The sequence below is a fragment of the Nannospalax galili genome, unplaced genomic scaffold (genome assembly GCF_000622305.1).
Source record: "Nannospalax galili isolate Female #2095 unplaced genomic scaffold, S.galili_v1.0 scaffold155, whole genome shotgun sequence".
NCBI lineage: Eukaryota > Metazoa > Chordata > Mammalia > Rodentia > Spalacidae > Nannospalax > Nannospalax galili.
This window is the reverse complement of record NW_008339923.1, coordinates 943,770-959,592: the sequence shown is the minus strand read 5'-3', so window position 1 is coordinate 959,592 and position 15,823 is coordinate 943,770. Positions and strand designations below refer to the sequence as shown.

The 15,823-nt window shown below is 38.2% G+C and overlaps 1 protein-coding gene across 5 annotated transcripts in view; it reads right to left on the bottom strand.

Annotated features, from left to right (window-relative positions):
- Smchd1 (structural maintenance of chromosomes flexible hinge domain containing 1) overlaps window positions 1–15,823 on the bottom strand; it is a 158,651-nt gene that overhangs the window by 35,191 nt on the left and 107,637 nt on the right. For all 5 annotated transcript variants that reach the window (XM_029564274.1, XM_029564276.1, XM_029564275.1 and 2 more), the window contains exons 34-37: window positions 14,080–14,144; window positions 5,361–5,448; window positions 3,383–3,514; window positions 2,970–3,122 (exon numbers count right to left, since the gene is read on the bottom strand). In XM_029564274.1, the coding sequence (XP_029420134.1) occupies window positions 2,970–3,122; window positions 3,383–3,514; window positions 5,361–5,448; window positions 14,080–14,144 (438 nt within the window). The remainder of the gene's footprint in view (window positions 1–2,969; window positions 3,123–3,382; window positions 3,515–5,360; window positions 5,449–14,079; window positions 14,145–15,823) is intronic.

Sequence of the window (15,823 nt, the reverse complement as noted above, 5' to 3'; positions counted from 1 at the left end):
GGATAGCATTTTTCTTTTTAAATTTAATTCAATTTTTATTTTATGTGTATGAGTGTATTGACTGCATGTATGTGAGTGCACCCGTGTCGTGCAATGTCGCGGAGGTCAGAAGAGGGCTTCGGATTCCCCTGGAACTGGAGTTAAGGATAGTTCGTAGCCGCCATGTGGGTGCTGGGAATCGAACCCAGGTCCTCTGCAAGAGCAGTTAGTGCTCTTAACTGCTGAGCCATCTCTCCAGCCCCATGGACAGCATTTTTCAAATGCACATGGGGAGGAAATGGGAAGGCTAAGAAGGCAGGACATAGGAAAACAAAGAAAGTAAGTGGGCTACACATACTCTTTCAGTACCAACTCACTCTACATGTCAAACATACTTACCTCTACTGTTTCTTTTAAAACACTATTTTTGTTACAGTATAGGAAAACTTACTTTATTCTCCACTATAATCACAAAACAACTATGAAAAGTTGATAACAGTGGTGACTGGCAGCTGTCTATCAATGTCAAGAGATTAAAAGGTGTGGCATAGCACTGACTAGAAAACAGACACACTGGGAGAAGCAGCTACTGTCCAGCTCCCACACAGCACTGTCTTAAGAAAACCTTCACAGTGATTCCAGTTCTTTAGACTTCTCCAAATTAGAAGTATATTTTGTTAAATAAAAACTACACAGCTTTAAATGTTGGTAATACTTCAATTAATGAAAACACTGTTTTGGTCAGGTACTGCCCAAAAGATCAACAAGTCTTTAAGATAAATGCAGCTGGCAGGCTCCCAGTTTATAAGCCTAAAATAACTGAAACAATGTATAGTAACAAGGAATTATATATGAAGATGAGCAGTAAGAAAAAAATATTATTGGTACAGAGAGAACTATTCAATAAAGATTCCAAGAAAATTAATGAATTTGAAAAGGATAAAAAATAATTGTTTGGTTTGTTTCAAGGTTTTAAAAATAACTTTTAATTCTTTTTTAATGTACAGGTGTGTGTCTGTGTGTAGGTATGTGCATGAGAATGCAGGTGTCCACTGAGGTCAGTGGCACTTGAACCCCCCAGAAGCTGGAACTCTGAGTCACTTACGGTGGGTTTGCTGGAACTGAATTGTGGGTTCTCTGGAAGAGCAGTTTGTGCTCTCAACTACTGAGCTATCTCTCCAGTCCCAAATCAAAAGACTGACTTTAAGCATACTGAAGATAGCATTGTGAATATATTTGCCTTCTGATAAACAGAGGTCTAAAAAAAAAAAAACCATAAAAAACAAAACACTTATGCAAAAGAGTACTAGTATCCTTTTTGGGGGGTCTTTTTGAGACAAGGTCTCCCTGTAGCCACAGCTGTCCTGGAACTCACTATGTAGACCAGGCTGGCCTTGAACTCACAGAGATCTGCCCGCCTCTGCCTCCCGAGTGCTGGGATAAAAGGCGTGCGCCACCACGCCCAGTGAGTACTAGTATCTTAATATGAGATTGAGATGAAAATGATGGAACATTTCCAGTGTCAATCCTTCAAAAATAGAAAACATGAAAATTGTTCAATCTTTAACAAAGAAAAAAAAATTTCCCCCATGATGTTGGTGATTGAACCTAGGACCTTGAACTTGCTTGGTAAACATTCTATCAGTGAGCTATAGCCTCAGACCCCACGCCCTCAAATCGTCCTTTTTCCTGATCTCAAGTGGGAATATGGACCTATGTCACAATGTTAAAAAAAAAAAAAATTAAATAGGAAATATGATTAGAATTTTACAAACTGCTCACATTTAATGTTGCAAGTAAGAAAGCAGACATATTGGGAGTGGTAGCACACTCCTGTAATCCCAGCACTCAGAAAGCTAAGGCAGGAGGATATTAAATTCCATTGAGCCTGGAAACAACACTCACACAAAAGCGGAAGGGTAGATGTATAAACTAAAAAGCAACTGGCAATAACTATTAAAAAGTTTAATATATACATATATGTCTTATGTCCAATCCATTGTTTTCAGCAATTTCTGAAGAAAATCAATCCACCTCCCTCTCTCTCTACCTAACAATCATTCTAAATCTATTAATTAGAAGAAAGCTAATGGAAACATATTTGATAAAAAACAAACTTTAGCCGGGAGTGGTGGCACATGCCTTTAATCCCAGCACTTGGGAGGCAGAGGCAGGGGGATCTCTGAGTTCAAGGCCAGCCTGGTCTACAAAGTGAGTTCCAGGACAGCTGGGGCTATAGGGAGACCATGCCTCAAAAAAGACAAACAAAAAAACAAACTTTGGAAAGCAAATAAATTTGTTTCAAGGACTGATGAAAATAAACTGTATCTGTATATTAGACATAGGCTTTTATTAAAAAATGAAGAAAGATAAGTTTTAAGATTCTTATAAAAGCCTGGTCCCATTATATTAATAAAATTTAACATTCCTCAAAAAAATTAATACCCCTCATCATATACATCAAGCACAGGTATGCTGTACTACTGTGCATACAGAAACTCTGGAGAGTTTTGCACTAAACTGCTAGTCATTGTTACCTCTGTAGGTTTAATTATATGATTATTTATGGAGGGTCTTATACTGCACTGAACATTTTAAAAAACATAAGATAAACTATTTTCATTTTAGAAAATAATGTATTTAACAATTTAACAATGGTAGACTGATATTCATTAAATCTTTACCTAGCCTGTATTTTATTCTGTTTCTATTCTTAATAGCAACTTTACAGTGAAACAGACATTATATGGTCATTAAAGCTGAAAAGACAAAGTCAGAAGAATTACAGAAAGCTGTTTGCTATTCCATATGGAAGAGATCTTACTTAGTAATAATTCTGAGTTCAATGTGTAATAGCTTAGAGCAAAATAATAAAACATCTCAATTGATTTTCTAATTTAGTGAAGTAAACATCAAAACATCTCTCTATACATGTTTATACACAGAGAGAGAGGAAAGGTTATGTCCTTGAAAAGAAACAAAAAACTCACCGTGATTTCAGCAGAACCATTCACAAAAGGAAATTCAAGTGTTCTAAGTTTCCCCATGAAGAGTGGGGTATCAGTATCTTCTTCATTAAAACCTTTAATGGTAGCTACTATAGCACCCGTCAAATTTACTCCAGTATGATTACCATAATTATCCTTAAAACACAAAGGAAAAGAATTAGAATTTGTTCAAAGACTAGACAGAGAAGAACATGCACAAATCAGAAATAAGACACGTTCTCCATTCATATTGGGATATAAGTGTTCATAAATATTTAACTGATTTACACAAGTTTTTCTTATAGGTTTAATCTGAATAATCAACCTTACTCTGTAAAAAGTATTCTGTGTCTGAACATCAAAGACAGTTGCTCTTGTTAAAACTCTGCAGTGCTTGAGAAAGATATAGACAATACCGTAATAGTGAGATGTAAGTCTCTGACCAAGGTCCTACTGGCAACTGAACGAACATTAGAAACAGCTGGGGTAGCTGGTGGAACGTCAGGAACCAACTTCACAGGCTCATTAGGCAAAACATCAATGATAACCTTAAAAACAAAAGAATCATTTGTTTTAACAATGCATTAATATTAATACTTTACTACTTCAGAGGAAAAGAAAATTGATGGCATGCACTAAATGAGGAATTACCATCTAAAATTTATTTCCATTAATTTCTTAAATTCCTCATATATGTATATGGGGAGAATGGGGATGATGGGGACCAGAAGGAGGGGGACAAGAGAGGGAAATGGCGGTGTGAGTATGAGCAAAGTACAATGATATACATGTATGAAAACCTGAGAATGAAACCTACTACCTTTGTATACTAAAAAGTAATTCATGCTTAAAATTTAGAATAGAAGGTATGTTAAGATTAATTTTTGGATACTTAAATAAATGCTTTAAAACAGAGTCATTTAAAACGAAGTAACCCTTGATTTCTGTTTTGTTTTTTTGAGACAGGGTTTCACTAGGTAGCCCCTGGCTGGCCTGGAACTCACTATGCAAACCAGACTAAACACACAAGGGATCCACCTGCCTCCCTACTACTGGGATTAGAGCTGAGAGGCCACCACTTCTGGCTAAAACTAAGCAATTCTCTTTAAAAGAAAATCTTTATTATTTTATGTGTATGTAAGTACATTCCTGTTGTGCAATGCCTGCAGAGGTCAGTAGCTGTCAGGTCCCCTGGAACTGGAGTTATAGATGGGTGTTAGCCGCCATGTGGGTTCTGAGAATTGAACCTGGGTCCTCTGCAAGAGTAGCCAATGCCCTTAACCGCTAAGCCATCCCTCCAGCCCTAAAACTAAGTAATTCCTTAAAAATTTACTGGCCTGAAAAAAAAACTAAATGAAGTTGATGCGTATTAAACCTAATTTGAATTCCACTACCCAGATTACCAATAACTAAAATAGCATTCATTGAAATTTTTCACATATGACAAAAAATGATAAACTTTATCATGACATACAAAAAATGCTTAGTAACTGAGTCTCTGGTATAAAGACAGATTAAAAAATTAATCTTTATCAGCTCTATTGAAAAGAATTTAAATTTGTCCTATTCTAATTCTTTAAAAAAAAAAAAAAGCCTGTAGTCCCAGCACTTGGGAGGCAAAGGCAGGCGGATCTCTGTAAGTTCAAGGCCAGCCTGGTCTACATAGTGAGTTCCAGGACAGCTGGGGCTACAGGTAGACCCTGTTGCACAAAGACAAAAAAAAGGACAACAAAACAAAACAACAAAAATCAGACCAACATTATAGAAGCCCGCTCTTATCCAGTTTCACTTTCAATGGTTTCAGTTATCTATGGCCTGGAAATATTAAATGGTAAGTTTTAAGAAATAATTATTTTGTAATTCTGGGGGCTGGAGAGATGGCTCAGCAGTTATGAACACTGGCTGATCTTGCAACCTGGGTTCAAATCCCAGTACCCACATCGCAACCAACAACTGTCTATAACTCCAGTTCCAGGGGATACAGCAGCCTCTTCTGTCCTCAGGCATTGCACTTACCCACATGCAGGCAATACACGCATATACATAAAATAAAAATAATATTAAGAAAAAAAGAAATAATTATTTTGTAAGTTTTCAATAGCTTAATTCAGCATACTACTATAATAATTCTATTTTATGATTATTGTTGCTAATCTCTTAGCAAGTATACTTTATTAAACTGTATTATAAGCATATATATCGGAGAAATATAGTATATATTGAATTAGTGCTAGCTGTGATTTCAGGAATCCACTGGAGATCTTGGAATGTGTGTCTCATGAGGAATGGAGGGGCTTCTGCACTTTTATTTTGTACCCAATAATTCATTTTTAAACCAAATACTTCATTTATAAACTTAGTAAATGCCATGGTACACAAATAAAGTAAGCAAACCTGTTCACTGTTGAGCATATTTGCTTTATCCATCATAAAGTCAAACTGGATACAGTATGTCCCCACTTTGTTCGGAATTATTTTTTCTCTAAATTGAAAAGAACATTTATTGATAATTTTTTAACAAAAAGGAATTCAAAGTATTAACATTATTTTCCTTCTATAACTAGTAAATAAATAACTAGAGAATTATTAATACTGCACATATTTTCATTCATTCAACAAGTATTTCTTTCATATATGCTTAATTCTAGGTCCCTCTTACCTGTACATTCCTTCATACAAGATCCAGAACAAAGGTTCTGGGTATAGTAAAAATGGAAAGAACAGGAATATAAGTTGTGAAAGTAAACACAAAGACACAATGAATTATGCCATGTGATTTTTGCTTCATTTCTACGTTATCAATTTCCACCTGAAGGTTTTTATTTCAAAGTTATAGGCCATTCTATTGACCTTCTATGTGACAGCATTTTCTATTCAGGCACTATTCTAAACATCTGACTTTATATATTCAAGTTATTTATTGCAATTTAATTATTTAAAAGAAGCCCGGTACTGCCAGGTGTGGTGGCACATGCCTGTAGTTCCAGCACTTGGGAGGCAGAGGCAGGCGAATCTCTGTGAGTTCAAGGCCAGCCTGGTCTACATAGTAAGTTCCAGGACAGCTGGAGCTACAGGGAGACCCTGTCTCAAAAAGACAAAAAAAAAAAAAAGAAACCTGGGACCTATCAATATGTGTACTTATTAGTCTATTTGGATCATATTTTACCATAATGAAAATAACGTTACAGTAAATTTTGAACAGCAATTCTTCCAAATGGCAAAACATTTTCTTGAATAAAACAGCTATGCTAAAAAAACTGCTTAGATATGTTTAAAAGCTAGCCTCTAAAGGATATCGTTAAGATAGGATGGAAGCCCTGAGGGTTGAGTTTCATCCTTCAGGTTGTTTTACTCCTGGAGCCAATTCTAGAGCATAGTTAGACCTAAGGCAGATGGGTTCCCAAGGGAAATGCAATCCAGTTCTGAATTATCTTAATTTCTGACAATAAAAGAGGCAAATGGAAACTTTCTCAGGCAAAAGATTGTTACTCTCGACACACATACAATTGTTTCCATAGATATTAACATCTAAACTGTTTGGTATAACAAAAGTAACCAAGTATATGAGGAAGCAAAGGAACTAGACCGAAAATCAACAGAAACAGAGTTAATAAAAGAAAACCAATGGAATTCTGAACAGACTTTCACTACTCAGGCAGATAAAAGCCTAGACTGCCAGAGAGTGACGAAGGAAAATCAAGAACTGGAGGTCAGACTGGGTGACAGAGCAAAAACCCAACACACCACACACACACACACACACAGACACACACACTCTAAATGTAAGTCAAACAGACAGACAGACAGACAGACAGACACACACACACACACACACACACACACACACACAAAATGTAAGTCAACCACACCTGTAGTCTCAATGACTTGGGAGGATGAGGTAGGACTATCATTTGAGTCAAGGAGCTCAAGCCTAACTTGGACAACATAGGGAGGCTTTTCAAAAACATAAGACCTAAAAGTATTAGAACTAAAAATTCCATGCTGATACTGTTAACTCAAAGACAGTTTTGTTTTTTTTTTAAGGCGTGTGCCGCCACGCCCTTTATATTTTATTTATTTATTTTTATTTTTTTTGGTCTTTTTGAGACAGGGTCTCCCTGTAGCCCCAGCTGTCCTGGAACTCACTATGTAGACCAGGCTGGCCTTGAACTCACAGAGATCTGCCTGCCTTTGCCTCCCAAGTGCTGGGATTAAAGGTGTGCACCACCACGCCCGGCCCATTATTTTTTTTATTTTATGTGTATGAGTGTATTGCCTGCATGGATGTGAGTGCACCCATGTCGTGCAATGCTTCAGAGGTTAGAAGGGGGCTTCCCCTGGAACTGGAGTTAAGGTTGGTTCACAGCCGCCATGTGGGTGCTGGGAATCGAACCTGGGTCCTCTGCAAGAGGAGTCAGTGCTCTTAACTGCTGAGCCATCTTTCCAGCCCCTCAAAGACAGTCTTAACAGTAAATTAATTCCTGACAAAGAGAGAATGAATTAACTGAAAATAGCTCAAAGTAAGTACCTACAATAAGAGAAAAAAAGAATGCCAAGAAAGTTAGGCTTGGGGTGCATGTCTCTAATCCAAGCACTTCGGAGGATAAGGCAGGGGCACTGAAAGGCTGAGGCCAACCTAAACCCTGTCACAATAAAGTGCCCCTCCTCCCAAGACAAAACAAGTTAAAACAAACAAAAGCACCAAGAGGCAGAGATACAAGAGACACTTGATGAAATAAAGCATGACAACTGATCAAAACAGAAGTCTAGGAAGGCAGTTGTACACACCAAGCACTTTACACAGCATGAAATCCACACAGGCGCATCACGCTGAAATTGTTGAAAACAAAACCCAAAACAGAGGAGGGAAAGTGGTATTTTTTCAAGAGAACAGCAGTAAGACTGACAACTTCTCAGTAGAATATTGGCAGAATAAAAAAATGGCTTGAAGGCACTTCAAGAAGCTGCCTATAGAGAAAACCAGCTACTAAAACAAATAGGATGATATTTATTGTGTGGAATATGATTTTACAAAAAGATTAACAGAAAAGACAAATAAGTCTAAATAAACACTGCTGGATGCAATTTAATAGTAACAGTGCCTTACGTGCACAATAAAAAGGTATGTAAACTGGAAGAGGAAAATGAGAAAAGTTTTTGGGATCCACATATTGCTCAAAAAGGTAGAAAATACAAATTATTACTATTCATTAGTTTGCGTGCTACTATCTCTACCAATTTACTGAAAGAATTACCAATTTATTAAGTAACATAAAATAACAATTAAAAAATCAAAATAAATCAAAATGAAACAAAGCAGGAAAAGAGAGGAACAAAAAACAGTTGTATTAGGCCAGTGAGATGGCTCAGCAGGTAGACGTGCTTGCTCTGCAAGCCCAGCAACTTCTGGATCCCACATGAAGGTAGAAGGAGAGAATCAACTCCACAAAGTTTGTTCTCTGACTTCCATATGTGCATGCTGTGGCACATGTCCTCACACACACAAAATTAAAACAACAGCAAGAGCAAAAAACAAAACAAAACAAAAATCAGTAACACAATAGATAAAAAAACAAGTACTGATAACATTACATGACATCCAAACTTCAACCAGAAGATAAATATTATCAGAAAATATCTGCGATGCCATAAAAAAAAAAAAACAGCTTGAAGAAAAAAAGGGGGGTACTGGAGAGATGGCTCAGTAGTTTAAAAGGAACGACTGCCTACTCTTCCAGAGGATCTGGGTTTGATTCCCAGCACCAACATGGTGGCTAACAACCATCCATAACTCTGGTTCCAGGGAATTTAATATCCTCTTCTGGCCTCTGTGGGCTTTGCATGACATGGATGCACTTACATATATGTGCAAAACACTCACACACATTAAAAAAAAGAAAGAAGCCAGGCACAGTGATAAACACCTTCAGTCCTAACACTCAGGAGGATGAGGCAGGCAGATCTCTGTGAGATGATCTACACAGCAAGTTCCAGGCCAGCTGGGGCTATAGGAAAATCTTGTCTCAAAAAAACTGTATATGGGGCTGGAGAGATGGCTCAGCATTTAAGAGTACTGACTGATCTTGCAGAGGACCAGGGTTCGATTGCCAGCACCCACATGGCAGCTAATACCCGCCCATAACGCAGGTTCTAGGGGATTCAATGCCCTTTTCTGCCCTCCGTGGGCATTGCATGACACAGGTGCACTTACATACATGGAGGCAATACATTCATACACCTAATAATAATAAAGTACTTTAAAAAAATTATGCATGCATGCATGCATGCATGTATGTATGTATGTATGTATGTATGTATATCTCCCTAAGGTGGTTTTTCATATAATTTATATGGACAGGCTGGTATATTGTTACCAAAGTATACTTTAAGGAAAAAATGTTACTAGAGAAAAAGAGCTACACTTAATAATGATGAAAGATGATATTTACCAAGAAAATTCAAGATACATTACAATGCTCTAAAATACTAAAAACAAACACTATATAAGTAAGGAAGAAAAATAGCCAAAAACCAACATTTACATTGGGAGATTTGTCACTATAAAATTTGACTTAATAATGCTACCTCAAATGCAGAATGTACATGTTTTCTAATATTCTTGACCATATGCACACAGTACATAAAAAGACTTGAAGGGAGAGAGAGCGATGATGCAGGGCTTAGGTGTGCACAGGCCTTCAGAACCCCAGGTAACACATAGTGGAAGGATAGGCAGACTAGGGTGAGCCAGGATTTGAGGACACACAGACCTGTGGGGCTCCAGGCACCAAGCGGTGGCTGAGTGTGCTGGGATGGAAGGCTCAGACTGAGGCAAGTTTTGTATGCCCACAGGCTCATGGGGCCTCAGGATCCAAGAAGCAGAGAATGTGTTGGTTGACCAGAAGTCCTGGGGTGAGACAGAGCTGGAGCAGGCAGACTAGGAAAGGCACAAGTACCATGTGGCAGACAGGCTGGGGTAGGAAAGGAAGGCACCCTGAATCCCGAGACGTGGAGGACAGACTGGAACAGGGTTAAGTTACAAAGGAGTACAGTAATGTGGAGCTCAGCACTCTGCTAGCACAAAAAAGAAATACAATTTTAATTTGACTGACCTACCAGGTCCACTAGTTTTCTCCTCTACTGGAGCAAACAGATACAAAGGACAAAGCACAGGAGGGGAAAGAACCACAGCACCCCACTAAGGCAAAAACACTGGACCAACATTCACTGAAAAAAGACACACCAACTAACTCCAGATGCCCAAGTACCAACACAGAAACAAAAGTAACACAACACACCCAGAGAATATGTATCCTCTAAAAATTATCAATTCTAGAGTAATGGGTTCCAATGAGAGTGATCTAGAAGAAAGTTAAGACAAATGATTCAAAAGAATGACCATAAATATATTTAAAGACATTAAAGAGAACATGAATGTACTCTAAAAGAACACAAAAGCTAAATGAAACAAGGAACTCAACTCAGTATATAAAAATAGAATTCAGGGCCAGGTGTAGAGGTGCATGCTTTTAATCCCAGCACTTGGGAGGCAGAGGCAGGTGGATCTCTGTGAGTTCGAGGCCAGCCTGATCTACACAGTAAGTTCCAGGCCAGGTGGAGATGGCGGGGGAGAGACCCTGTCTCAAAAAGAGCTCCCCCACCCCAAAAAAGAATTCAGTAAAGATAAATACTGGAAAAAACAAAAACAAAAAACACCGAAATGATGCTGGAAATGAAATTTCCCTGATCAAACAAAAAGCTTGGTGGAAAGCATATCAACAACACAGATTATTAGCAGGACAGAGTATCAAGGCCTGAAGGCAAGGAAAGCAGAGAAACTGAATTACTAAATCAAGATCAATGATTTAAAAAAAGTGTGAATGGAATACATGATTGCTTTGGGACACTGTCACCAAATTTATGAATGATGGATATCATGTCAAAGACAGAGAAAATATTTTCAACAAAATCATAGAAGAAAATTTCCCAAATTTAGGAAAGGAAACGCCCAACCAGGTACAAGAGGCCTATAGAATTCCAAATAGACCACAAAAGAAACTCCTCCATCATAATATAACCAGAACACAGTGTGCACAGCAATGAAAGAGCACTAAAATTTAAAAGGGCCACACCACATATAAGGACAGGTCAATCAAAGTATCTGATTATCCAATAGAAAATTTAAAAGCCAGAAGGGCTTAGAAAGGTATATTTCAAATTTTGAAAGACCACAGTAGCCAGCCCAGCAAAATTATCTGCCATACTGAAGGAAAAACAAAAACTCTTCATGATCAAAGCAGACTAAAGGAATTTATGGTCCCTAAGCCAGCTCTAAAAAGGATACTGGAAGGAATCCTTTGAAATGAAGGGAAGGAAAAATATATTCAAGGCATAGAGGCAGGGTGTGCCACACGCCTTTAGTCCTAGCATTCCAGAGGCAGAGGCAGGTGGATCCCTCAAGGCCAGCCTGGTCAGGAAAACCCTATCTCCAAAAAAAAAAAAAAAAAAAAGCCACAGAGGAAAAAGAAACAATTCTCAGTTAAGCAAATGAAGAATGAGATAATACCTGACAGGAATTAGTACACATCTTTCAATTCTGAACATTAATGGACTTGTATTCAATAGAAAGACACAGATATGCATAAGAGCAAGCCATCAGACTCAATCACCATTCCAGCAGGTACACTATTTGGACAGGTAGGGTAGGAAGCATGAAGCTGGGAGGAGGAGCAGGGGGAACGTGATGGAGATATTCTGTAGACATGCATGAAAGTGTCAAAGAATAAAATAGTTTTTAAAAAGAAAGATTAGCAGATTGGATTAGAAAACAGGATCCATCTTTTTGTTGCCTCCAGGAAATACTTCATTAAAAATAGGTATCACCTTAAGGTCTGTAAAAGGATGGAAAAAGATATTCCAAACAAACAAACATGCCCATTCTAACAGCAGACAAAAATAGGTTTCAGAAGATACAAACGCCAGTGATTAAAGAAATAATTCACCAGGAGGCCATTACAATTGTAAACATAAATGTACCAAATACAGGTGTATCAAACTTCATAAGAGAAAAATTTCTAGCTATAAAGATACAGATTCACCAGAACACAGCAGTAATAATGGACAAAATAATGGACAAAAAGAGAAACACTGGAGTGAAATGAGGTATAAATCAAATGCACAAAAGCAGGCATCTGCAGAATATTCCATGCAACCTTCTAAAGAATACACATTCTTCAACAGTCCGCAGAACTTTCTCTAAAATAGATGACATATTTGAACACAAACGAAGTCTCAACAAATATAAGAAAAAATAAATTAAAAATTAAATATAAGAAAACTCCTTGTGTTCTATCTGACCACAATGGAAGAAAGTCAGAAATCGACAACACAAAAACTACAGAAAATACACAAACTCATGGAGATTATACATTATGAATGGCACACAGAGGCTAGAAAGATGGCTCAGGTGTTAAAGAGTACTTGCTGCTCTTCCAGAGGACCTGGGTTCAGTTCCCAGCATCTACCTTAGGCAGCTCAAAATCACCTGTAACCCCAGCTCCAGGTTATCCCGTATCCTTTTCTGGGCTATGGGCATCTGTATACATGTGACATATGTGCTCAGACACATAAGCACATACACCTATTTAAAAATAATAAAATAAGCTGGACATGGTGTTACATGCTTTTAATTCCAGCACTTGACAGAGGCAGGCGGATCTATGAGTTTGAGGCCAACCTAGTTTCCACGGTGAGTTCCAGGCCAGCTGAGGGCTATACAGTGAGACTCTGTACTGATACTGAGTTCAAAGCTTCATCGCCACTGGCTAGCTTTCAGTGTGAGAAGGTGCTATGCACGCTAATACATACAGAAAAGTAATTCTTCAGTCTTACCCAGCTGTGAACTTTGTGAGCTACAATAAAGACTGCCCTGGCAAAATATGACCATGGTACATTAGTGGCATGAATGCTGTATGAGTAATCACACATCCTTTGCCTGACCTTACGACCCACTTCACAAGGTGGAGCCTTTATGTGGCACTGTTATCAGGGTTAGAAAGGCCATAGGCCATAAGGGAGAACCTATTACTATTAGTCTGCTAAATGGACACTGTATTAAACCAACTCCTAATGACTTGTCATTATACCCACAGATTAAGTGCATCTCTCAACTCTTACCAGAGAAGCTTCTTACAGCAGATGACAATTTACATAGAGAACACAACTGGTTGCTGGGCAGAAAATAAGAGACTGCAGAGTGTTCAGTCCTAAATGGGACACCTATATCACACCCTGATCATGAAAATTCTTGACCCATAAATAAAGCAGCATTTTTTTTATGATCGAAAATAGCTCTAGAAAAATGAAGAAATCCTCCAATAAAAACCACTGAATAAGTGGCTGCAAGAGTTGACTCAGGAGTTAAGAGCACTCGCTGCTCTTGCAGAGGACCCTGGTTTGATTCCCAGCATCCACATGGCAGCTAACAACCATCCCTAACTCTAGTTCCAGGGGAATCTGTTGTTTTTTTCTGACCTCTGCAGACATTGCACAACACGGGTGCACTTACATACATGCAAGCAATACAGTCATACACATAAAATAAAAATAAATAAAATATTTAAAAAAGATGAGTGTGGTAATATATACCTGTACTCCTAGGCCTGCTTGCTAGAGAGCCAATCTAGTCAAAATGGCAAGTTCTAGTTTCACTTAGAGACCCCTGTCTTAAATAATAAGGTGGAGGGGGATAGAGGAAGACACCTGATGTTGACCTCTGGCCTCCATGTGCACACCTACACATACATGCACACACCACACTAAATAAATAAATAAGTAAGCAAATAAATACATGCTAAAATGTTCTGCCAAAATGTTCCATAAAGGAATTCTTTTCATGGCTTTGATATTTTAAAATGTTAATAATCACAACCATTTTTCCAAAGCAGTATTAAAACATGCCTTTTTCAAAAGCTTCCCAACAAAAACATTAAGAGATAAGGGTAATATTTTCTTCTTGATCATAAATTACTTTTCCTTAAGTGAGCCCACAAAGATGACTAAGCCTGAATTATTATGTACTGAGTATAAAAACACAAAATAATTTGAGAAATACCTGAAATAGAAGCAGCCATCTTCCTTGTCATTATCTTTTATTTTATTACAACTAAAAGTTTCTGCCTAGAAAGGGGAATAGGAGAGAAAGAAGCAATAAACGTTAATAAGAGTGTATTTAGGATGAATGCTTACACACTTGAACGGAATGAACAGACTGCATTTGGATTATAAATTTACAAGCACCACTGGACTGCTAGTCTTAAATGAAGATCCAGTCTGTAAAACAAGTTAGATTTTAAAACAGATTATTTAAATGAACCATCAATACTTAAGTGAGTTCTAAATTGGAAGTTCTACATTAAGATTTAGTTTCTAATTTGAGATTAACTTCAAATTTGTGCTGTATATGGTATGGGAGCCAATGGCTATAAGTGGCTGCTAGGTCTAGAAATGCAGTGGTTTGTTTGTAAGATACACCATCATTATTGTAGAGCTAGAAATATGGGGCTAACTCAGTGTGAATGAGAGCTTACTACGCAAGCATGAGGACAGAAGGCTGAATCCCCAGCACTCACATAAAAAGATGTGACTGGCTATGTGTAGGAGTAACCCTAGAATAAGAAGGTGGAGACAGGAAGATTCGAAGATCACGTTGTCCAGCCAGCATACCCCAAACAGTGAGTTTTTAGTACAGTGAGAGACTTTACCTCCAGGGAATAAAGGCAGACACTTGACATCCTCCTCTAGATTCTGCAAGCACATGCACAGGTACACCCTCCAGCACACCCACAAGTATGCAAAACACACACACACACACACACACACACACACACACACACAAATAGAGTCAGAAAACAAATAATACAGCTGAGTATGGGGGTACACACCTTTAATCCCAGCAAAAGAGAGGTAGAGGCAGGTTAATCTCTGTGGGTTTGAGACCAGCTTGGTTTACAAATTAAGTTCCAGGCTTGCCATGGCTACACAGTGAGACCCTGCCTCAAAACAAAATGAAACAAAATGAAACGTAACAAAACACAAAGGCAGTCTGAATTTTTTAAAAAATATTTTATTATTATTTTTTAAAATTCTCTTTATACTTATTTTTATTTATTTTTTGAGACAGGGTCTCCTTGTAGCCCCTGCTGTCCTGGGACTATGTAGACCAGGCTGGCCTCGAACTCACAAAGATCCACCTGCCTCTGCCTCCCAACAGCTGGGATTAAAGGCCTGTGCCACCATGCCCGGCCTTTTATTTATTGTTTTTATTTTATGTGTATATGTGTATTGCCTGCATGTAGGTCAGTGCATCTGTGTTGTACAATGCCCACGGAGGACAGAAAAGGCCGTCAGATCCCCTGGATCTGTTAGCTGCCATGTGAATCCTGGGATTTGAACCCAGGTCTTCTGCAAGATCAGTGTTCTTAACCGCTGAGCCATCTCTCCAGCCCGGTGGTCTGAATTTTTAAAATACTAGGGATATGCTGAAATAGTAACTTTTGATACATTAGATTAAAAACATTTAAATTATTTTACTTTTATTTTATATTATTTTTATTTTATGTGTATGAGTGTATTGCCTGCATGTATGTGAGTGCACCCTCTGCAGAGGTCAGAAGAGGGCTTTGGATTCCCCTGAACTGGAGCTGAGGATGGTTTGTAGCCACCATGTGGGTGGCTCGGAATCAAACCCGGGTCCTCTGTAAGAGCAGTCAGTGTTCTTACCTGCTGAGCCATTTCTGCAGCCCCTACTTTTTATTTTTAATGTGGCTACTGGAAAATTTAAACACCAAGTGTGAACA